The sequence below is a fragment of the Xiphophorus hellerii genome, chromosome 3, assembly GCF_003331165.1.
Source record: "Xiphophorus hellerii strain 12219 chromosome 3, Xiphophorus_hellerii-4.1, whole genome shotgun sequence".
Lineage (NCBI taxonomy): Eukaryota > Metazoa > Chordata > Actinopteri > Cyprinodontiformes > Poeciliidae > Xiphophorus > Xiphophorus hellerii.
The window spans coordinates 3,316,649-3,340,159 of NC_045674.1; the positions used below are offsets into that span (position 1 = coordinate 3,316,649).

At 40.3% G+C, this 23,511-nt stretch overlaps 1 protein-coding gene across 1 annotated transcript; it reads left to right on the forward strand.

The window, feature by feature from the left end:
* Positions 1-7,467: 7,467 nt before the first annotated feature.
* LOC116714836 (tripartite motif-containing protein 16-like) lies at positions 7,468-9,502 on the forward strand. Its single transcript, XM_032555594.1, has one exon. The coding sequence runs from the start codon at positions 7,483-7,485 to the stop codon at positions 9,142-9,144; it is 1,662 nt and encodes a 553-aa protein (XP_032411485.1). The 5' UTR covers positions 7,468-7,482; the 3' UTR covers positions 9,145-9,502.
* The last annotated feature ends 14,009 nt before the right edge of the window (positions 9,503-23,511 follow it).

Here is a 23,511-nt window from a genome sequence, read left to right on the forward strand (position 1 = left end):
ACATGCATTTGTATTCAGCCTCATTTACTCTGATGCCTCAGAGTATCAGATGGCAAAATGCTTTTGCCATTTTTAAAACTTTTGGAATTTCATTGAAAACAGAGGAAAACTAACACTTCACATCACCCTGAATACACAAACACCAAGGGAAAACAAAATGGTGGTAATACCTTGCAGTGGGGCGCCAGGCTTTGTCACATTTACTCATATCTACAGTTTTGTGTGAACCTCAGAAGAATATAAAGCATGCAACCCCTCCCACAAAATTATCATAAGTTAAATCAGTTTTATTTTATTCTAATTTATTCGTTTATTTATTGTCAGTAAATGCATCTGTGATTTCTTCAGCTTAAATATTCATTATCACAGGATTGAAACAGGATGCCTCACTTTGCTTCGGTTAACTCAGCTGGTATTTAACTACTGAAAACACACTCAATGCTAGAAAAAGCCAAAGATAATTATCTTAATCAAGGAAGCAGCTAATATATATTTTTTATGACTTCTTTCATTATAGAAATTAATTTTCTCTCCTGAAGCTGTTTTATGAGTTCCATCCTGTTTTTGGTTTCATTTCTCACTTGAATAAAACACATATAATGCAACTGTGGGAGAAAAATGGAAAAAAAACCAGGATATCACTAGGGATTTGTTAAAGAACAAAAATCGATGGAGACATAAATAAAAAACATGCTAAATGTGAGACTATGACATGTAAATAAGTTTGTTTGATTGGTTGCCATGAAAACTGATCTTTCCTTTCATCTTGTCACTTTGAAACCTCGACTCATTTATCTCCGTTTTGTCACCTGGTGCATGTGAAGCCCTCAGAGAGGCTCTACATCGTGACTCAACGCCTGCAGCTGGAGCTTTAAATGAAGCAAACAGGCTCCGCAGCACAAATTAATTAAATCAAAGCCAATGAAAGCCTTTGAAAATTACATCCAGAACATCCTGCATGCGTCTGTTTTGAATGTGGAGTTTCAACCGGGAGCTAAATGAGCATGGCTACTCTTTGTGCCGATGGACGTGACAAAAACAAGAACTGAGTGAGAGAGGACAATTTCTTGTGGTCATGAGCAAACTATTGTTTATTTCAGTGTGTCTGTTTGTAGTTTAGAACCTTCTTGTCATCATGAGGTCTTAATGAAAGGTCTTTGACATGTTTTGGTAAAAATACTATTTCACATCAACAGCTATTTTCCCTGACCTGCCTTTAAATATGACTTCAGAGCCTATATTTTAGTCCTCCCCTGTCAGAAATGTATCCTGACCATTGGTGTTTTTTGCAAGGCGTATGAGAGAATGAAGCAGTAAGAGACAAAACTAATACTCAATGACACTTGAAAAGTTCATACAGTGCTGTGCGGGACAGTTCTCAAAAGCACCAAGTAAACTAACTTAAAAAAATATTTTTTATTTGTGGTGCTGAACCAAAAATACTCAAACAAAAATACAAACAATGCCTTGAAAATGTGTTTATACTGAACAGATTTATATTACTTTTGCTTTTTCTCTTTTAATGAGACCAAGATTATTGGACCAAAAAGAAAATGAAGTTGTCTCTTTTTTTTTGACTTTAGTGACCTTTATTGCGTAATAAATTGACAGAAAATACGGAGAAGAGAGAAGGGGAAGACATGCAGAAAATGGCCGTAGGCTGGGAATCGAACCCAAGACAACTCAGGATGTTACTGTAGCTCTGATCCACATTGATGATGAAAGCAAGACAATGACAACTTTTTGGGGGACGTCCTTTTTCCTGGTGACGTCAAAGTTGGTGAGGGAAAATGCAAGTCAGGGAATATACAAGCCCGTTTGAGTTTGGTACACAGAAAATCCATGTATCCAACAGACAGTACAGCTACAGATGCTTAAATACTTTAGAACAATGTTACGTGACATGCTATTGGCTGATGTTTGCAAAGCAGCCAATCCTGGAGCTCCATTCATCTTCCTTGGTGCTGATTGGCTGTATCACCAAGAGTGAAAATAGGGAAAACAGTGGATGCTGGCTTCTATTTCTACTGTACGTATTAATACATGATAAGGTATATTTGGTGTTTGAAATATTAGAGGAAGTCTCAATTTTATTCCTTGCAGGTATCAGGGATCCACAGTGTGTAAACTTTGATACCAATAACCAGTACATATCTAATAATCGATGCTTCATTGATTAAACAGACTGTTTCTTGCTTTGTGTTAATAAGACCTAAACCTTAATGCATCGGCTCAACCTGCTTCTGGCAACAACATATCCAAATTACCAAGTGAGTCTGGTAAGTCCTGAACAAGCTGCTGCTCTGATGGGTTAACTGGGAATGCTCAGCTTAGCGTTATACAGACAGCCATCTTCATAAACTGCCATCACACACATCATCATCAAACTTCACACCTCTCTAATGTAATCATGAGGGGCTTTGAGAGCCTCATATTAAACACATTAGGCCTCCATCTTTCCTCCTGCAGATGCAACAGATAGACAGACGGTACAACCGCTACAGTTTCCAAACAGGTGAGAATCCTTTCTGACTTTCAGATCAGTGCAGTGGCTGATCTTAACTCTCTCTCTCTCATCTACAACTTAATTAAAGTGTTTTCTTTAACAAGTCCACCCACAAACTGTCAGGCAGGGTTATTGTCTCTCGTCCAAGTTTCACACTCAACATCAGCAAGCAACAAGTCTGTGAGCTCGGTCCAACGCTCTATCAACCACACACAAACCCGTCACATTAACTCAATTGTTAAATTTGCACATGATATGTGAGTCTTTATTTTATCATGTGAAATAGTTTGGCTCCTGGGAAGAATTTGTCAAGCTTGCACAGTGGTGCTCAGAATGCTTTTTAACTCAAAACGCTGCCGAAACGAAACAATTAATTATTCTAAATGAAAAAAAATTGCCTGGAAGTTTATGAGTGGAGATTTATAAATAAACTGTTTGAAAAGAATCCGCATCTTAAAATTCCAGGGAGAGCACATCTCTGACAGCCTCACCTGGTCTGACGAACACATGGCTGCTGTCAGAGAGGCCCAGCAGCTTCCGCGTTTCAGTTTCTCAGTTCTTTCAGAAAGGAATGATTAAACACTTGATTTCAGTACATTTCCAAAATATTACTGAAGTATGTGATGCACAAGTTTTAATTTGCTGTCCACTCTAAACATAGGCAGGTATGAGAGTAGTTTTATAACCCTGGCATCAAAATACTAGTTTCATGGAATTATGATGTTATATTACAAAGATTTAAAGCTAAATATGCAACATGATTTAACCTTGCTTTTATTTCAAATAGTTTCCTCATTATTTTAATCTGATGTCCAAACATTTGAACAGCTGTTAGCGTCTTTTTCTTAAGAATTGGAATAGATATTATTCTTCTTTCAGCCAGCAGCAAGTGTGAGAGGGACTGCACTATTTTTATTTCTTTGCATCAATTTTGGTATTTTTTGATTTTTGTCTGTTTCCTGGTTTTACCATCACTTCCTCTCGGCATCCAGTAATCAGTCTCCCAAGTAGAAATACTCTTTAGTTCTGTTACTCTATTGTCAGATCTCATGTCCCATGTTGCTTTTTCATTCCTGATTCATTTTTCTTAACTTCTGTAATATGTGTTTTATCACTTAAATTTAGTCTGTTCACATAAACTGCATTTCTATTGCCCATATTATTGTGCAATTTGGAATTACAAAAATAAATTCACTTATGGAAACATGTCAATTTTGAATTTTTGATAAAACGGTTTTGCTCTAAGATGAGGTGGAGTTTTAGCTGTATTGAAATAATTTCAATATTTATGTATTTTGCAAATCTGAAATGAAGACACTTTTTTTCACCTCACACGATAATAACAACCAGATGTTATTACTGGCAGAGAAGATGCAGACAATGATGAAGGTGTGGCTTGTTTTTTAATGACTTATCGCATTAACAAACGAGATTTTCTTGCATTCATATTTAATGGAAATACTGCAATTGCAAAATTATGTTCATTTGAGGTTAGTAGAACATTGACAAAGGTTTGCACACATTTTGTAATGGAAACACAGCCAGTGCTACATTGCGCTCTTATAGTCATAATCAAATTTAATGGTCAAAAGTACTCTAATTTAACATTTTGTACTATTTATGCAATTATTAGAAGCCCAATGTTCACCAACTTTCAACTTCACAATTTAAGAACTTAATTATTTTTCATGGTCTCTACTTGAACCTGTTTTGTATTTTCATTTCATTTTCTACAAAAACTCAATTCCCTTACTTACATTAAACCTGTTTAAACATGTTAAATATGAGAATGGACATGGAACCAAAGTTTAATTTCAGCATAACAGCAGGACTCAGGACTGGAGCCACAACACAGCTGCCACCATCAGATTGGGAGGATGAGTTTGTAATGAAAAATGTTATTTTTACCAATATCTAAAACTGCAGGACACAGATAACAGACAGACGACTCCAGAAAATGTGTTCATCACATGCCATGTATGTTACAGTAGACTGAGAAGATCTTTAGCAATTATATTTCATCAGAGACTCAGCACGAGGCATCCATCCATCCATCCATCCATCCATCCATCCATCCATCCATTTTCTTACACTCTTGTCCCTAGTGAAGTTGGGAGGGGTGCTGGTCCCTATCTCCAACAAATGTATCAGGCGAGAGGTGGGGTACACAGAGACAGACAGGATAAACAACCATGCACCCCCCCCCCCCCCCCCGCCACACACACACACACACATACACGTATGCACATTGAGAACATACAAATTCCATGCAGAAAGACCCCGGGCAGGGAATCAAACCCAGGACCTTCTTGCTGCAAGGCAACAGTGCTACCAGCTGTGCAGCCCTAGATTATTGACTTACACTACTTATTCTGATTTAGTTAATAATTCATGTAAAAAATCTAATAGTTTAATATATTCAAATATATGATCCCTGTGTAGATTTGTGGATTTTTAGCTGTGATATGGAAACAAGAGCTTTAGTGATGAACTAAGTAAATATTTAACTCTTGATTGCAAAAGAGGAGACAAAGGTAAGATTTACAGTTCTTATCCTTTTTTGCAGGCTGTAAAAACTTGATAACTTTCCCCTTTTTTACTCAAACATAGCCGTTCCTCTCTGACCACAAATTTCCTTCTTCCCTCCCCTTCTGATTGGACACACACCTCTTTACACCTCCAATGGGACTAATGGGGCCCTACTGGAACAACAGGAGCTACAATCTGATCTGATGAGTTAAAGTGAATTACATTTAGCTTTAAGATGCTGCATGTCTACAAGCTCCAGAATCAATATTAAGTCGCATACGTACACCTTGTTTGGGACAACAAGCGTCAAAACAGATACAAAATATACAGATACAAAATGTTTAAACAGGTTTTATGTAAGTTTTATCTCTCAAGGGTCAGTCAGATATTTCTAAGAGATGAAGAGGAGGATTTTGTTTTCAGTTTTGGCAGATTGTGGCAGTTTCGGATTAATGTTGGGAGAGCAGAAAGATTTCTGTTTTCACAAAAGGAAGCTGCCATCTGGATGCAAGAGATAAAAGAGAAAAACCATATCTCATCTCTGAGTTCATGTAGAGTGGGTTTGCATTTTGCTTCACTCACCATGTGAAAAGACCAGGTGAGATGGAACCAAAGTACCTGTCTCTCTAAGTGCCTTGGTCCAGTTTTAAAGTACTGAGTCCTGAACTTTGCATAACAATTCAAACTAGTCATGTTTCTAATATGTGAACACTATAAAAGAAAGAAAAATACAAAACACAAAAACGCCTAAAAAAAAAAAAAAATGCTACAGTTCCAACAAAGCAAGTCTTGAAGCATAACTGCGCTTCTGTTTCACATTAAAATCTCAACAATTTCAAAAACATAAGCCAGCCTCTTGTGATTTGTCTGGTGAAATTAAATTCTGTTCCAGCTGGAAAACAGTAAGAAAGGAGGTATAGTCAGAACTGAAGCTTAAAACAAGATGCAGCAAGAGAACGGATCCTGCAAAACAGGAGGTCTGTCCCTAAAGATCGCAGACTTCCTTTGATAGATCACTGAACATGAAAATCTTAAAGCTTGAGATGTTTTGGAAATGAAATGAGAATAAAAACTGCATAAAGTGGTATAGCACGGGTAGTGCAGAAAACATTTTGATGGAAAACACTTTTTTTTGCCAAAAACTGAGGCTGTTCATGTTTGATTTTGTTTTGCTTCCATCCATGTTTGCATTGTTTAATTAAACTAAATGGAGTTGAATGTGATGGAAAGTGTTACCAAACAATAAAGTGCTTGTTAAAGCATCACAAACCTCTTCCTGAGATGCAGAGCTAATTCAGTTAGTGCTGAGAGTAATGCAGGCTGTTTGAGAATCAGTCATAATAAATGAACAGCTGCACATCTGGAGATGAGGCTCTCAGAAGAAGAGCGACTCAAAAGCTCTACTTAAAATCGTTCTGGTTGTTTGATTCCAGCAGCAAATCTGAGCCACTCTGCCAACACTGAGCCACATCTCCCTGCTGAAAATCTCCAGAACGGGACATGTTGGAATTAATCGTGTGAATAATCGTCAATATTTCTGTTTCATCAAACCCTCAGAGAGCCTGGAGGATATGTAAAAAATTAAAAACAAGCAAGAGAAGCAACAGGTGCAGTTTCAGAGAAAGCTCCTCTATGAATGTTCATCAGTAATTTATCTTGAGGTCACTACTTGAGGTCACTATATATATATATATATATATATATATATATATATATATATATATATATATATATACTCATTTTATTATCGTTTCACAAGTTATTTCATTATAAAAACTAGTGACTCTTTCCATATCAATAAAAATCAGGGACTACCAAAAATGTATTTTATAGGTTTATTTCCTTTGTTTCAAGTGAACAAAATACATTTTCTTTATTTTACTTTCAAGTTCATGAAAAAAAGTACCAGAATTTGATATGACATCTTAATGTTTATTCGCCAAAATAAAATTCCCAGCATTATCATCATCAAGCCTAATGTATTACTTTTAAACGTTCAAGAAACCCAAGAAAAGCCAGATATTATTCTATCAGGAACTGAAAACTACTGCATTATCAGTAACCATAAAGTAAACTCATAAGACTATGATGCAAACATTGATTTCTCCGTATCCTGCAGCCATGATAGAGCAGTTGGAAAACAAACATCAGATTTCCCTGAGAAACCAAACACACCCGGTGTCACCAGCAGAGAGTTTTGGTGACTCAGTCAGTTGTTTTGAACAGAAAACTGTTGTGAAGAAAACTTAAAATTGTATTACTTTCATAGCCCTCCTCTTCCTGGTCTCAAACAAACACTGAATCTGGGTGGAACCAGCAGCTGCTGAAGGACGAAGCTCATTGGCTGTAGCCTCTCTGCCCTGACATGTGATTGGTGGATCAGAGCTCAAGCTTGTTTCTCTTCTTAAGAAATGAAACTAACACACTCAGTGTGACTGAGAGGAGAAATGGAGCAGCTGGACCGAGAAACCTTCTTCTGTTCCCTCTGTCTGGATCTACTGAAGGATCCGGTGGCTATTCCCTGTGGACACAGCTACTGTATGAACTGTATTACTAACTTCTGGGATGAAGGTGAGAAAAAGAAAAACTACCACTGTCCTCAGTGCAGGAAAACCTTCACACAGAGGCCTGACCTGCAGAAAAACACCATGTTAGCAGCTTTAGTGGAGCAGCTGAAGAAGACTGGACTCCAAGCTGCTCCTGCTGATCTCCACTATGCTGGACCTGAAGATGTGGCCTGTGATTCCTGCACTGGAAGAAAACTAAAAGCCATCAAGTCCTGTTTATTCTGTCTGGCCTCTTTCTGTGAGAAACACCTTCAGCCTCATCATGATGTGGCTCCATATAACAAACACAAGCTGGTGGAGCCCTCCAAGAACCTCCAGGAGAACATCTGCTCTCGTCATGATGAGGTGATGAAGATGTTCTGCCGCACTGATCAGAAGTGTATCTGTTATCTCTGCTCTGTGGATGAACATAAAGGCCATGACACAGTCTCAGCTGCAGCAGAAAGGACTGAGAGGCAGAGAGAGCTGGAGGAGAGACGAGGAAAAATCCATCAGATGATCCAGGACCAGGAGAAAAATGTGAAGCTGCTTCAACAGGAGGTGGAGGCCATCAATCACTCTGCTGAGAAAACAGTGGAGGACAGTGAGAAGATCTTCACTGAGCTGATCCGTCTCCTCCAGAAAAGAAGCTCTGAGGTGAAGCAGCAGATCAGATCCCAGCAGGAAACTGAAGTGAGTCGAGTCAAAGATGTTCAGGAGAAGCTGGAGCAGGAGATCACTGAGCTGAAGAGGAAAGACGCTGAGCTGGAGCAGCTCTCACACACAGAGGATCACAACCAGTTTCTCCTCAACTACCCCTCACTGCCAGCACTCAGTGAGTCTACACACTCATCCAGCATCAACATCCGTCCTCTGAGACACTTTGAGGACGTGACAGCAGCTGTGTCAGAGCTCAGAGAGAAACTACAGGACGTCCTGAGAGACTCATGGACAAACATCTCAGTGATGGTCACTGAGGTGGATGTTCTACTGTCAGAACCAGAACCAAAGAGCAGAGCTGGATTCTTAAGATATTCATGTGAAATCACACTGGATCCAAATACTGCACGCAGTTTTCTGTTACTATCAGAGGGGGACAGGAAGGTGACAACAATGAATCAGCATCAATCTTATTCTAGTCACCCAGACAGATTTACTTATTGGTTTCAGGTTCTGAGTAGAGAGAGTCTGACTGGATGTTGTTACTGGGAGGTGGAGTGGAGCGGAGAACAAGTTTATGTAGCAGTAGCATACAAGAACATCAGCAGAGTAGGAAGTGGGAATGAATGTGGATTTGGACGTAATGACAAATCTTGGGCATTAGAGTGTTACCAAAACAGTTTTAGATTTGGTCACAACAACATCTGGACCTCCATCTCAGGTCCTGGTTCCTCCAGAATAGGAGTGTATCTGGATCACAGAGCAGGTATTCTGTCCTTCTACAGCGTCTCTGAAACCATGACTCTCCTCCACAGAGTCCAGACCAGATTCACTCAGCCGATACTGGCTGGAGTTACATTTTATTACTTTGGAAACTCTGCAGAGTTCTGTAAGCCCAAATAGATTTTCTCTTTCTTTTTTTTTCCTGATTGATCACGGTTCATTGTTCTGATGTCTTTGCTCTGCTGTTCTGCTCTTTATGTTTCTGGTTTCAATTGTAGTTCTCTGTGTTTCAGGATTCATAAAGTAAAACATTGCTGATTTATTTTATTCTTATGACAGAAATATTTCTCCACATGAAAATATTAAAAAAATTATATATTTTGATGGAAAACACTTTTTTTTTGCCAAAAACTGAGGCTGTTCATGATTAATTTTGTTTTGCTTCCATCCATGTTTGCATTGTTTAATTAAACTAAATGGAGTTGAATGTGATGGAAAGCGTTACCAAACAATAAAGTGCTTGTTAAAGCATCACAAACCTCTTCCTGAGATGCAGAGCTAATTCAGTTAGTGCTGAGAGTAATGCAGGCTGTTTGAGAATCAGTCATAATAAATGAACAGCTGCACATCTGGAGATGCGGCTCTCAGAAGAAGAGCGACTCAAAAGCTCTACTTAAAATCGTTCTGGTTGTTTGATTCCAGCAGCAAATCTGAGCCACTCTGCCGACACTGAGCCACATCTCCCTGCTGAAAATCTCCAGAATGGGACATGTTGGAATTAATCTTGTGAATAATCGTCAATATTTCTGTTTCATAAAACACTCAGAGAGCCTGGAGGATATGTAAAAAATTAAAAACAAGCAAGAGAAGCAACAGGTGCAGTTTCAGAGAAAGCTCCTCTATGAATGTTCATCAGTAATTTATCTTGAGGTCACTACATTAAAATTGCAGCAAATTAATTATGAAAAGTGTTTGGCACAGTAAAACAAGTCACTATTTTCCAGCATGATGGTTTCTGACACATTTTTAAAATCACGTGTCGGTGTGACCTTGATTTTAGCAGTAAAGATCACTGTGAAACTGATCAAAGAAGATTCAGAAACTACTTTGTCTTGCAAAACAGGCTTTTAGCTTCTATTGTCTTCCCTAAATACAACACTGAGTGTGAATATTCACTATGAGAATATATGAGCGGCAGGGGTAATTAGCTGCAATCACGACCCGTTTTAAATCCTAGCCCAATCAGAATGTCAAATAATTTGGATTGTAACATAATTCATTTAACCACATTGTAAAGAAAATTAAAGCTGCAAGCAGCCTCGGGCGGCCCTCGCAGCAAGCGCCGCTCCGGCCTATTGGCCACCGCGGGGGTTCCGGCCACCGCAGAAGCTCTCGCTCGGTTTCCGGAGCCGCAGCCCGCTCCCCACCGCGGAAGCTCCGCGCCGATGTATTAACTTAGGGGGCGCAGTGGAGCCAAATTACATCTCAAACTCGTTGGGCTCTTTAGAGGTGAACAAAGATCATACATATCCAGTTTGGCGTCAATCGGATGATCCGTGTGTGATTTAGAGCCAAACGTATGCATATGGCGAGGGACTGATGTTCGCCATTTGGCCACGCCCACACGGTTCAGCCAGCAGCGAGCATTGACAGAGTTTATCATCCGAATCATCTTGATTAGGTCAAGAGAGCCATAAACAGAGCTTTCCAAGGAAAAAAATGGCACTTCCTGTTCCGAGGGGGCGGGGCTTAGATGACGTCATAATGTGATGACGTAGGATTGACGGGCAAGCCTCCAGGATCACTCAGGCCAAGTTTGATGCAGCTCGGTCAAAATATGTGGAATGTAGAGGCAAACGTATACGAACGGCGTTGCCGCCATTGAAAACTCTTGGCACTTTAAAGCAAGCGAGATCAACTTCCTATCTGTCATCCAACACAGAATCACCTTGATTAGGTCAAGAGAGCCATAGATGAAAGTTTCCAAGGAAAAAAATAGCACTTCCTGTTCTGAGGGGGCGGGGCTTAGATGACGTCATAATCTGATGACATAGAATTTTCAGACATCACACCAGCATCACTCAAGCCAAGTTTGGTGCAGCTCGGTCGAAACATGTGGAATCTAGAAGCAAAAGTATGGCATCGGCGTTACAGGTCACTTCGCCACGCCGCCACGCCCAGCTGCTATCTCAAAGCCGGTCAGGGTTGGAAACCTCAACACACCAACATGTCTTCTGTCTCTGGACACAGGTTCATGTTGATTAGGTCAAAGGGCTAAGAGAGCGACCGTTCACAGTAAAACATGACACTTCCTGTTCTCAGGGGGCGTGGCCTACGTGATGTCATCATTTGACCATATGGTATTGTAGGCCACCTCATGACGATCAATCACTGAAAGTTTGGAGTCTCTGTGACTTTTTGTGTTAGAAATACCAATTTTTCATTTTTTCCGGTGTATTACAAAATCGAAGAATTTCATCTGCAGGGCAATGCTGCCCTCTGGTGTCGAATTACTGAAATAATGAAACTATTTCAGTGGCCAGCAGAGGGCAGCATTGCCCTACAAACGACGAACATGTACTGTTTATTATGTAATTACACAGAAGATCTCTCTAATTCATTCTGAGGGGGCGGGGCTTAGATGACGTCATAATATGATGACATAGCATTGTCAGGTATCACACCAGGATGAGTCAGGCCAAGTTTGGTGCAGCTCGGTCGAAACATGTGGAATCTAGAAGCAAACGTATGGCATCGGCGTTACAGGTCACTTCGCCACGCCGCCACACCCAGCTGCTTCATCGCAGCCGGTCAGGGCTTGAATCCACAACACACCAACATGTCTTCTGTCTCTGGACACAGTTTCATGTTGATTAGGTCAAAGGGCTAAGATAGCGACCGTTCACAGTAAAACATGACACTTCCTGTTCTCAGGGGGCGTGGCCTAAGCGATGTCATAATTTCACCACAGGGTATTTTAGGACAACTATTGTTGATCAATAACTGAAAATTTGGTGTCTCTGTGAGTTTCTGTGCAGGATATATAAGAGTTTCGTGTTTCATGGCGAGTAGGTGAACTTTGACCCCTGGTAACCCCCCTTCAGCAAGCTCATACAGTCACCAATTTGATAACTTTAAATCAGACATGCCTTATGATCAGACTGACCGAGTTTGAAGCCGATCAATCGAAATCCCTAGGAGGAGTTCGATCAAATGCAAAGGCTGTAAACGTCAAACTCGAGGTCCAAAATGGACCTTCAATACAAAATGGCCGACTTCCTGTTGGGTTTCGACCATGGCTGTAATAGACTTTTTTGTACGTCCTGACAAGATACACATATGTACCAAGTTTCGTAATTCTAGGATAAAGCATGGCATGGGGCTGTTCATTTAAAATACTCTAGGGGTCGCTATAGAAAAATTAGGCCACGCCCACCAAATATCGCTATGGATTCCTGTTCGGGGATGGATAAGGATCCATCCTAGTGAGTTTGGAGCAGCTCACCCCGAAACTGTGGAATTCAGAGCCAAACGAAATTCGATGGCGTTCGCAACGCCGCCACGCCCACTTGCTTCATCGCAGCCGGTCGGGGTTGGAATCCACAACACACCAACTTGTCTTCTGTCTCTGGACACAGTTTCATGTTGATTAGGTCAAAGGGCTAAGATAGCGACCGTTCACAGTAAAACATTACACTTCCTGCTCTCAGGGGGCGTGGCCTACATAAAAAAAAAATTTCACTGCAGGGTATTTTAGGACACCTGATGTCGATCAATCACTGAAAGTTTGGTCCCTCTATGTGTTTTTGTATAGGAAATATAAGAGGTTTTTGTTTCATGGCGTGTAGGTGAACTTTGACCCCTGCTAACCCCCCTTCAACATGCTCCAAAACTCACCAATTTGATAACTTTAAATCAGACATGCCTTATGATCAGACTGACCGAGTTTGAAGCCGATCAATCGAAATCCCTAGGAGGAGTTCGATCAAATACGAAGGCTGTAAACGTCAAAATCGAGGAAAAAAATGGACCTTCAATACAAAATGGCCGACTTCCTGTGATACTTGCACTATGACATTACTTGTAAATTCTGAGCGTCTTAGTGAGCTCTACAACTGTACCGAATTTCAAGTCTCTACGATGAAGTAAGTGAATAGCAATGGGTCTTTTGAAAATTGCTAGTTGCCGCCGTTGAGCAATTTTTTTTGCGATTTTTGCGGCGACCTTAAAATTCAAAATTTTTAAACCGCCTAGACGCGACCGCCAAGTTTGGTGAGTTTTTGAATATGATAAAGCCCCCAAAAAGGCACACGAAGAGGGGGTAAGAATAATAATTAAAGCTGCAAGCAGCCTCGGGCGGCCCTCGCAGCAAGCGCCGCTCCGGCCTATTGGCCACCGCGGGGGTTCCAGCCACCGCAGAAGCTCTCGCACGATTTCCAGAGCCGCAGCTAACTCCCCACCGCAGAAGCTCTGCCGCAGTTTCCAGCACCGCCGCCCGCTAGCCACCGCAGAAGCTGTCGCGCATTTTCCACGCCCGTCCACCGGGCGACACGCGTGAATGCGTTCGGCGGCGCTCCCCGACGACTGTCAAAAAATCTGGTGCAGATCGGTCGATGCGTCGAGGAGATACAGCCGATGTATTAACTTAGGGGGCGCAGTGGAGCCAAATTACATCTCAATCCCGTTGGGCTCTTTAGAGGTGAACAAAGGTCATACATATCCAGTTTGGAGCCAATCGGATGATCCATGCTTGAATTAGAGCCAAACGTATGAATATGGCGAGGGACTGATATTCGCCATTTGGCCACGCCCACACGGTTCAGCCCGCAGCGAGCAATGACAGAGCTCATCATCCGAATCATCTTGATTAGGTCAAGAGAGCCATAAACGGAGCTTTCCAAGGAAAAAAACGGCACTTCCGGTTCCGAGGGGGCGGGGCTTAGATGACGTCATAATGTGATGACGTAGGATCGACGGGCAAGCCTCCAGGATCACTCAGGCCAAGTTTGATGCAGCTCGGTCAAAATATGTGGAATGTAGAGGCAAACGTATACGAACGGCGTTGCCGCCATTGAAAACTCTTGGCACTTTAAAGCAAGCGAGACCAACTTCCTATCTGTCATCCAACACAGAATCACCTTGATTAGGTCAAGAGAGCCATAAACAGAGCTTTCCAAGGAAAAAAACGGCACTTCCGGTTCCGAGGGGGCGGGGCTTAGATGACGTCATAATCTGATGACATAGAATTTTCAGACATCACACCAGCATCACTCAAGCCAAGTTTGGTGCAGCTCGGTCGAAACATGTGGAATCTAGAAGCAAAAGTATGGCATCGGCGTTACAGGTCACTTCGCCACGCCGCCACGCCCAGCTGCTATCTCAAAGCCGGTCAGGGTTGGAAACCTCAACACACCAACATGTCTTCTGTCTCTGGACACAGGTTCATGTTGATTAGGTCAAAGGGCTAAGAGAGCGACCGTTCACAGTAAAACATGACACTTCCTGTTCTCAGGGGGCGTGGCCTACGTGATGTCATCATTTGACCATATGGTATTGTAGGCCACCTGATGACGATCAATCACTGAAAGTTTGGAGTCTCTGTGAGTTTTTGTGTTAGAAATACCAATTTTTCATTTTTTCCTGTGTATTACAAAATCGAAGAATTTCATCTGCAGGGCAATGCTGCCCTCTGGTGTCGAATTACTGAAATAATGAAACTATTTCAGTGGCCAGCAGAGGGCAGCATTGCCCTACAAACGACGAACATGTACTGTTTATTATGTAATTACACAGAAGATCTCTCTAATTCATTCTGAGGGGGCGGGGCTTAGATGACGTCATAATATGATGACATAGCATTGTCAGGCATCACAACAGCATCACTGAGGCCAAGTTTGGTGCAGCTCGGTCGAAACATGTGGAATCTAGAAGCAAACGTATGGCATCGGCGTTACAGGTCACTTCGCCACGCCGCCACACCCAGCTGCTTCATCGCAGCCGGTCAGGGCTTGAATCCACAACACACCAACATGTCTTCTGTCTCTGGACACAGTTTCATGTTGATTAGGTCAAAGGGCTAAGATAGCGACCGTTCACAGTAAAACATGACACTTCCTGTTCTCAGGGGGCGTGGCCTAAGCGATGTCATAATTTCACCACAGGGTATTTTAGGACACCTATTGTTGATCAATAACTGAAAATTTGGTGTCTCTGTGAGTTTCTGTGCAGGATATATAAGAGTTTCGTGTTTCATGGCGAGTAGGTGAACTTTGACCCCTGGTAACCCCCCTTCAGCAAGCTCATACAGTCACCAATTTGATAACTTTAAATCAGACATGCCTTATGATCAGACTGACCGAGTTTGAAGCCGATCAATCGAAATCCCTAGGAGGAGTTCGATCAAATGCAAAGGCTGTAAACGTCAAAATCGAGGTCAAATGAACTTCAATCTAAAATGGCCGACTTCCTGTTGGGTTTCGACCATGGCTCTAAGAGACTTTTTTGTACGTCATGACAAGATACACATGTGTACCAAGTTTCGTAATTCTAGGTTAAAGCATGGCTTAGGGCTGTTCATTTAAATTACTCTAGGGGTCGCTATAGAGAAATTAGGCCACGCCCACCAAATTTTGTTATGAATTCCTGTCGGTGGGTGGATAAGGATCCATCCTAGTGAGTTTGGAGCAGCTGGGCCCGAAATTGTGGAATTCAGAGCCAAACGTATGGCAACGGCGTTACAGGTCACTTCGCCACGCCGCCACGCCCACCTGCTATGTCAAAGCCGGTCGGGGTTGGAATCCACAACACACCAACATGTCTTCTGTCTCTGGACACAGTTTCATGCTGATTAGGTCAAAGGGCTAAGATAGCGACCGTTCACAGTAAAACATGACACTTCCTGTTCTCAGGGGGCGTGGCCTACTTAAAAAAATAATTTCACCACAGGGTATTTTAGGACACCCGATGACGATCAATCAATGAAAGTTTGGTCCCTCTATGTGTTTTTATATAGGAAATATAAGAGTTTCGTGTTTCATGGCGAGTAGGTGAACTTTGACCCCTGCTAACCCCCCTTCAACATACTCCAAAACTCACCAATTTGATAACTTTAAATCAAACATGCCTTATGATCAGGCTGACCAAGTTTGAAGTCGATCAATCGAAATCCCTAGGAGGAGTTCGATCAAATACGAAGGCTGTAAACGTCAAAATCGAGGTAAAAAATGGACGTTCAAGACAAAATGGCCGACTTCCTGTGATAGTTGGCTAATAACATTAAATGTAAGTTCTGAGTCTTTTGGGGAGCTCTACAAGCGTACCAAATTTCATGTCTCTACGATGAAATACGTTCATACCATTGTGTCAACAGAAAATTGCTAGTTGCCGCCGTTCAGCAATTTTTTTTGCGATTTTTGCGACAACCTTAAAATTCAAAATTTTTAAATTTTCTAGTTGCGACCGCCAAGTTTGGTGAGTTTTTGAATATGATAAAGCCCCCAAAAAGGCACACGAAGAGGTGGGAAGAATCGTAATAATAATAAACAGTACAGATACAATAGGCCTTCGCAGCGCTTTGCTGCTCGGGCCTAATAATAAACAGTACAGATACAATAGGCCTTCGCAGCGCTTTGCTGCTCGGGCCTAATTACTGCATGTTGTGCAAAAAAAGCAACTTATTTTCTACCCAATAGAAGCATTTTCATCTAAATTCAACCATTCTCATTTTTGAAACCTCATCTCTCTTTTCTCTTTGTGTTTCATTAAAGATATTTAGCTGCTCACATCATTCCTGACAGATTTTATAAATATAAAATAAAGAATTCCTGCACACCTTGTGCTAAATTCTCCTTGGTGAGTGTGTGGGCGTGTGGGGGTGCATATGTGTGTGTGCATTTACGTATGTATATTAAGTAACATATTTATTATTTAAGAATGAGAGAAAATGAGAGAGAGAGAGCAAGAGTTGTATTTTTTTCATTTTTTTTCAACATGAGGAAACGAGCACAGTGTGGTGGCAGGTATATTTTTAGTTTTTTATTCTCTAGTGGCCTTTATTAAACAGTAATTGAACAGGAGATTTGGAGGAGAGAGAAGGGACTGACATGCAGCAGATTACCCAAGACTTGGAATTGAACCTGGGATAACTGTGTTGAGGTCTACAGCCTCTGTAGATGTTGAGCATCCTGTCGTTCTTCTCTTTTATACCAGTAGACTACACATTAGCTCAACAACACATAGGTTTCTATTTATAGCAATGTATTCATTTAAGAATCGATTTTCCTCACTAACAGTAATAATTTCTGATTAAGTTCTCTGTTTCATGGATTGTGCTTCGTTTTTACTTTTTCTACTCAGTTTTTCATGTTAAATTGCACTTTTTTGTTAAGTTTGTTATACTATATTGAATCAATTTTTCTAAATAAAGACTAACAGAAAGATCACACAGTTCTTTTCATTTTTGATAAAGCCTGTTTTTTCTTATAACAAACAAACCAGATAGAACAAGTTTGGGCTTCTTTGGGGTCCAGAGTATTAAATTATGATTACAATTATCATCTAATATTATGTACAGATGTAATTCTAACCTTAATTTAACACCCGGGGACCCTGAAGAAGTCCAAACTTGTTAAATCAGCTTTTTTATGTTTGGTATAAAAAACAAACAAACACAGGATTTATCTAAGAAACAAAAAGATGAATGGACTGAACTTATGTAGTGCCTTGCTAATCATTTTGACCACTCAAAGCACTTCACACTACAGTCACATTCACCCATTTACACCGATATGCAGATCGGTAAGCAACAAAAGTGCCTTGCCCAAGGGGACCTCGACATGTGGCAGGAGGAAGCTGAACTCGAACTTACAACCTTCTGATCACAAGACGACCACTCTACCCACTGAGCCACAGTCACCCTGAACATTTTTTTAAAAAGCCACTGCATGATCCTTCTGTTAACCTTTTTTAAATTCCGGATTTAAACACATTTCACTACAAAAAAATGCAAGTGCAACATAAAATGTGAGTATAGAAGGTAAAATAAAGGACAAACCATAAAACTACAAAAACAGTGAGAAAATAAACAGAAATCATTTCTATTACAAGAAGAATTTTAATTCTTAAATTAATCGGTTGCTATAAATATTGAGCTATGTGTTGTTGTGGCACTGTGCCATCTGCCACTAAAAAAGTGAAGGGAAAAGGGCTAAAGTAGAGGAAGCAGCCATCGTTGGGTAAGGAATAGTCTTAGATTTAGTGCTGATACCTCAAGACTTTTAGGTGATTTTTAAAGCAATTCTTGCAGTTTCTTGAACACTTTTGGGGGGCAATTTACATTGACCAATTGACCTAACCTACATGTTTTAGGAGATGTGGGGGGAAACCAGAGCACCTGGAGAAAACCCACGCAAACACGGGGAGAACATGCAAACTCCACACAGCAAAGATCTGACACATCCTCCCTGTGAAGCTGCAGTGCTAACCACTGCATCACCGTGCTGCCCGCTTTTTTTCTATTTCAAATTCATCTTAGCGTTTGATTGTTTTTTGAATTGGGTTAGGAAGGGATCTTTGTTCTAGTTGGTTAATGGGGGGAAAAACTTGCCTTTTTAAATTTTGTCATGACGGAGCGTCGCATGGCATGATAGTTAAAGTGAGACGTTCTTGATTTTCGTTCACTCTTTTCCTTCTTTTTTCTGTTTCTTCAAACACAGAATGTTTCGTAGTTTTTTCCAAATTGAAAGCTTTGGCTTTTTCCTTTTACCATCCTGCATGGATTTAGGATCTGGGTTGTCCACATTCTCCTGGATGGTTTCTACAGCGAACTCCGTCTTTGCTGTGGATTCCAAATCCGTGGAACAACCTGATGAGGTTTCTTCTGAGAAATCCTCCTCAGAAGAAACCTCTTGATGTAAAACTTCAACCTGGTCAGGTTGGCTCTCTGCATCTTTCTCCTTCTTTTGAAAATCTGTAAACTCTTGTGATGTTTTTTGTTGTAGGTCTTCCTTCTCATCTCTCAGAGAGTTGGCAAGCTGGAGATCTTCATTTTCTCTTTCCAATTTAATATTTCTCTCACAATTTACTTGCTGATATTTTTCTGCTTGTTGTGTTAGTGCAGCAACATCTGTTTCATATCTATAATTCAGCTCCTTGTACAAACCTTTAATCTTCTCTAACTCAGTCTGCGCATCCCTTTCTTTTTCTTGCAGGAATTTCATATCTTTTGCTGTGTTTTCCTGGAGGTCGGCATTCATGGCTTTTATGTTGTGGAGAAGAGCCAAGTCTTCCAAGTGAGCTTTTTTCTCCTCAGTTATTTGCATCTGAAGATTTTCCACCTGCTGTTGAAGTGAAGCATGGCTTGCTTCATACTGGCCTATATTTGATTTTAAATGTTTTGCGAGCCCGTTGAATTTCTGCTGCAGAGTCTGGAACTCTTCTGTCATTGTTTCATAGAGATGATCTTGCTCAGCTTTCAGTTTGTTGATTTCCTCAAGGTCTTTCTTCGCTCTCGCTGAACTGGCTTCTCTTTCACGATCTATCTCTTTCTTGTACATTTCTACTTGGGCTTTAAGTCCAGAAACATCTCTATCATACTTCCCGTCGAGTTCTTCATATGAACGTTTGACCTGGTCCAATTCGTCCTGCAAACTTTTTTCGCTGCTTTGCAGAAATTTGATCTCTTTTGACATTTTTTGAAACATATCTTCCTTTTCAGCTCTTAGATTTTCAAGGAGCTGTTGTACCTCACTATCTTTCTCTTCACAAAACGTTTGTGTCTCAGCCTCCTGCCTCACCAGAGCAATGTCCGCTTCATACTTAGAGCAAAGCTCCTCGTAAGAAGTCTGGAGTTTGTCCAGTTCTTCTTGGAGGGCTTTACCTTTTTCTTTTTCAGCCTGGATTTCTGACGAAAATGATTCCTGGCTGAGGAGATGGGCCGTCTTTAAATCTACAAAGTCTTGTTGCAGCATCTTCTTATTCTTATGTCTCACATCGTTGTGCACCTTGGAAGCAAAGATCGCAGCGCTGACAGCTGCTGGATCACTAAGCTTCTCTACTCTCTCGAGTTCCCTCTTTGACTCTTTGGACTTGTTGATGAACACTTCTTTGATAGCTTTCTGCCTTTTTAACTGGAGTTTCGTTTCTTCCAGCTCTTCTTCCATGTGGGCCAGTCGTTGGTTGTCTTCAAACCTTTGGGCTCTCTCCATTTCCAAAAAACCACGCAGCCTTTGGATTTCCTCGTGTAAAACATTCGGGTGCACAGGAGGGAACCTGCCTTGGGAGTTGTGCTGGAATCCCCTTCTCATCTGGGGTCCCATCTTTCCATTGTGGTATCTTGGGTTTTGATGAAACATTTTCCCTTAAATATGTTCTCTAAAATCAGTCGGTTTCTAAATTACCTGAACGGTATTTGAAAGAGCTTTGAGTATGTCTGAACTGGTCAGTGATATAGCAAGCAATGAAAGATATGCAGAATTGTGTTCTATACATATATGTCTAGTTGATGACATCACACAGACTGCCTCACTAGTGACATCACAAAATCTTCTGCTGGTGGTGTTACATCATCTCACCAGTAAATTTCATGCTTTTTATTCTTGTTTATATTCAAAATAGTCTGATTCACTTGTTTTTTCCCCCCCATATGTGATCATTTCTTTTGAACATTTTTCAATATCTATTCATTAGAAAGTTAATTTTGCTTGTTTAGTCAAACATTTATTTTCTTGTTCTTGTGTCAGCAAACATTGGAAAAAGAGAGTTGGATAGAAAATTTGTAATAAATAGATGAGGTCTGGAAAGTTTGTTTCTTTTATCAAACATTTTTTGCTTTTGTAGTTTTTTTTTTGCTTTATATACATATATTGATGTGGGAGGAGGTAACATTTTGCTAAGTTAATGCCATGAGTAGAAATAAATATATAAACATAAAATCCTTTAATAAAATGAAAATGACAAGAACTTGCTCTGCTTCGGCAGCTTGTTCTGCACTGGCAACTTCTATTTCTGTGTCATTTGTTTCTGACATTTTGTTTTACTTGAAATGTTATGGACTTCTTAACTGGTGAAAATCTCCTTTTGACTTGACTTAAATTAACTCTGAGCTTCGTTGCATTACTTCCTTTCTCGTTACCTTGTTGCGCTGTTGTCAGGCTTCACACAGTTCCTTGTTGTTACTCCCTCCTTGTGTCACTTTCCAAACATGAACTTAAATGTCTGGTTTCTGGACGTCTTTATGAAGAAGTAGCCATTGAACGTGTGTCCGTTAACATTTGCAACCGTCCGGTCTTCGGGACAACGATGCGAGAATCATGCAGCTCCGAGTTCGACTATCACTTCCACCTCTTCTTCTTAATGGAAATAAAGAGTTTGTTGAACTGCTGGTGTGAAGTCAGCTTTAATGTCAATCTTTAAAGTTGCTCTTGTTACAATTTCACTTGACCCACTGACACCAACACCACCGTCGAACTGAAATACAACATAAACTTAAGTGAGACGGTGTCATGAGTACGATAACGACATAAAATGATATAATTACATATAAACATACCTCGCTATCTGACCCTTCCTTTCGAGGTAGAAATGAGGTTATTAAATAAATTCTTTAACTTAAATGACCCTTTTACAGTCACTTGCTAAAGCTATGCTTTCATATCGCATGCATCTTCTTTTTCCGATTCCCTAGCAATATGCTGGATTGGACTTCCTACTTTAACCTTTCAAAATAAGAGTCGTAATAACAAAAAATGTGCATAATACAAAATAAAACATGTCAACTAAAATTATGGCAGTAAAACAAACCAAGATCAACTGACCGACCAGCAGGTGGCGGTAGTGTACCAACTTGTTTTGTGGGAAAAAAACAACAAGGTGAAGAAGAAGAATATCTGCAACGTGCTGCTGTTGTGTTTAGATGCTATAGCCGGAGTCTCTCTTTCTCTGTTTTTACTGTAGTCGACATTTTTTTGCATTTGGGTCAGTACATAGTTCACACAAGAACTATCTTGTTGCAGACACATTTAACCCCAGAATATTCTAACATATTTGACTGACTGCTACAAAGGTTATTGGCATTTGTTCCTGGATTTCCTGGTTCCTGGAAAAGTTTCAGATCCCTTCACAGATGTTGAAGTCTGGAGAATCGTTTTAAACACTTTGGGACCTTCATGTGCTTCCTTAGCCACTCCTTTGTTGCTTTGTTTGGGGCAATACTAACAGGACTCATCCTTAGTTTCTTGGGCACATAACCAGTTCTCTAATTATTTATTATACAATAAAATTATTATTATACAATAAAATAAATATATTTTATTGTTGCATGTAGTTTTGGTTCATTTTTTATTAGCAAATGTTAAAAATCTGTGAGGCATGTTGCACCGTAGCCCTCTGAATGAACATAACCAAGTTGTATTTCGCAGGAGTTTGAACTGAAATTGTTATTAATTTGCTGAAAGAAGACACGTTTTTATTTTTTGAAGTTTATAGTTTTGGTTCTTCAGTGAAATTTAAAGTTTTACAGTTTGTTTTTTTTCACAGGGTTTCAGAAAGTCACAGCTGATGAAACCCAACAAATGGTTGAGTGTGAATAAAGTAGAACTAGTTTGGAGCTAAATACTCCAAACTAGTGTGATGCCCACAATAGGAAAGAAAGGAGCATGCATTTCTTTAAATGTTTATGGGGTTATGATAAGTAGCTAATTTATTTGTTGTTAACAGGGATTAATGACGATGGGTGTAGTAGCGGTGTTTCACCAGTAGGTGTTGCTCTGCCGTTTCTCATAAATTGAGAGAAATGGGAGTAACGCAGACTGCGTCTTACATGCTGTTTTTCAGGTGAGAATAACCTTCAAGTTTATTTTAATAAAGTACTTTTTTTATTATTCGGTATTGTTCGCGAAATGTTTAGGGAAATGCGTCAATGTGTGAAAGATATTGGAAGAGTTTTGTTGTGTTTTGGAGGAAACAGCGGCTAGAGGAAGTAGCCAACATGCCGTGATGCTAGTTGGTTAGCACACTGTAGCGGCGGATAATAGCGGGTTCAGTAGAATTACTAACAGTAACCGCTTGTAAAGGAAGTTGGGATATTCATATAATCCATGATGTGAGAGTGATATACTGTTATCAGGCTCCAGGGTTTATTTGTGGTCTAAACACAGTGGTGGAAGGTTAAACTGTGATTTAATGCATTCACTTAATTAAAGTAGTTTGAATTCTAAGATAGTTATGCCAGTTTACAACAACTGTAAGATACATGCCCATGAAATATGTCACTGTGTGTGATTAAATATGCATATAAAGTGCAGGGAATTGAGGGAATTGTGACAAAATATGATGTTATGGGATTATTTCTGGTTTAAGGAAAGCTAATGTTGATGTTGATGTCTATGATGGAATATGTCTAATGTGTACAGTAAGTTACTGAACTATAATTTGGACTGTATTGACCGTTAAATGAGCTGGTTTGTTGAATAAATAAGCTCAGAGAAATTGGAGTAACACAGAGTGCGTCTCCCTTGTGCTCATTTACATGCTGTTTTTCAGCTTCATCTG

Excerpts from the sequence above, each read along its gene's own strand:
- LOC116714836 (XM_032555594.1), top strand. The coding sequence starts at position 7,483 with ATGGAGCAGCTGGACCGAGAAACCTTCTTCTGTTCCCTCTGTCTGGAT.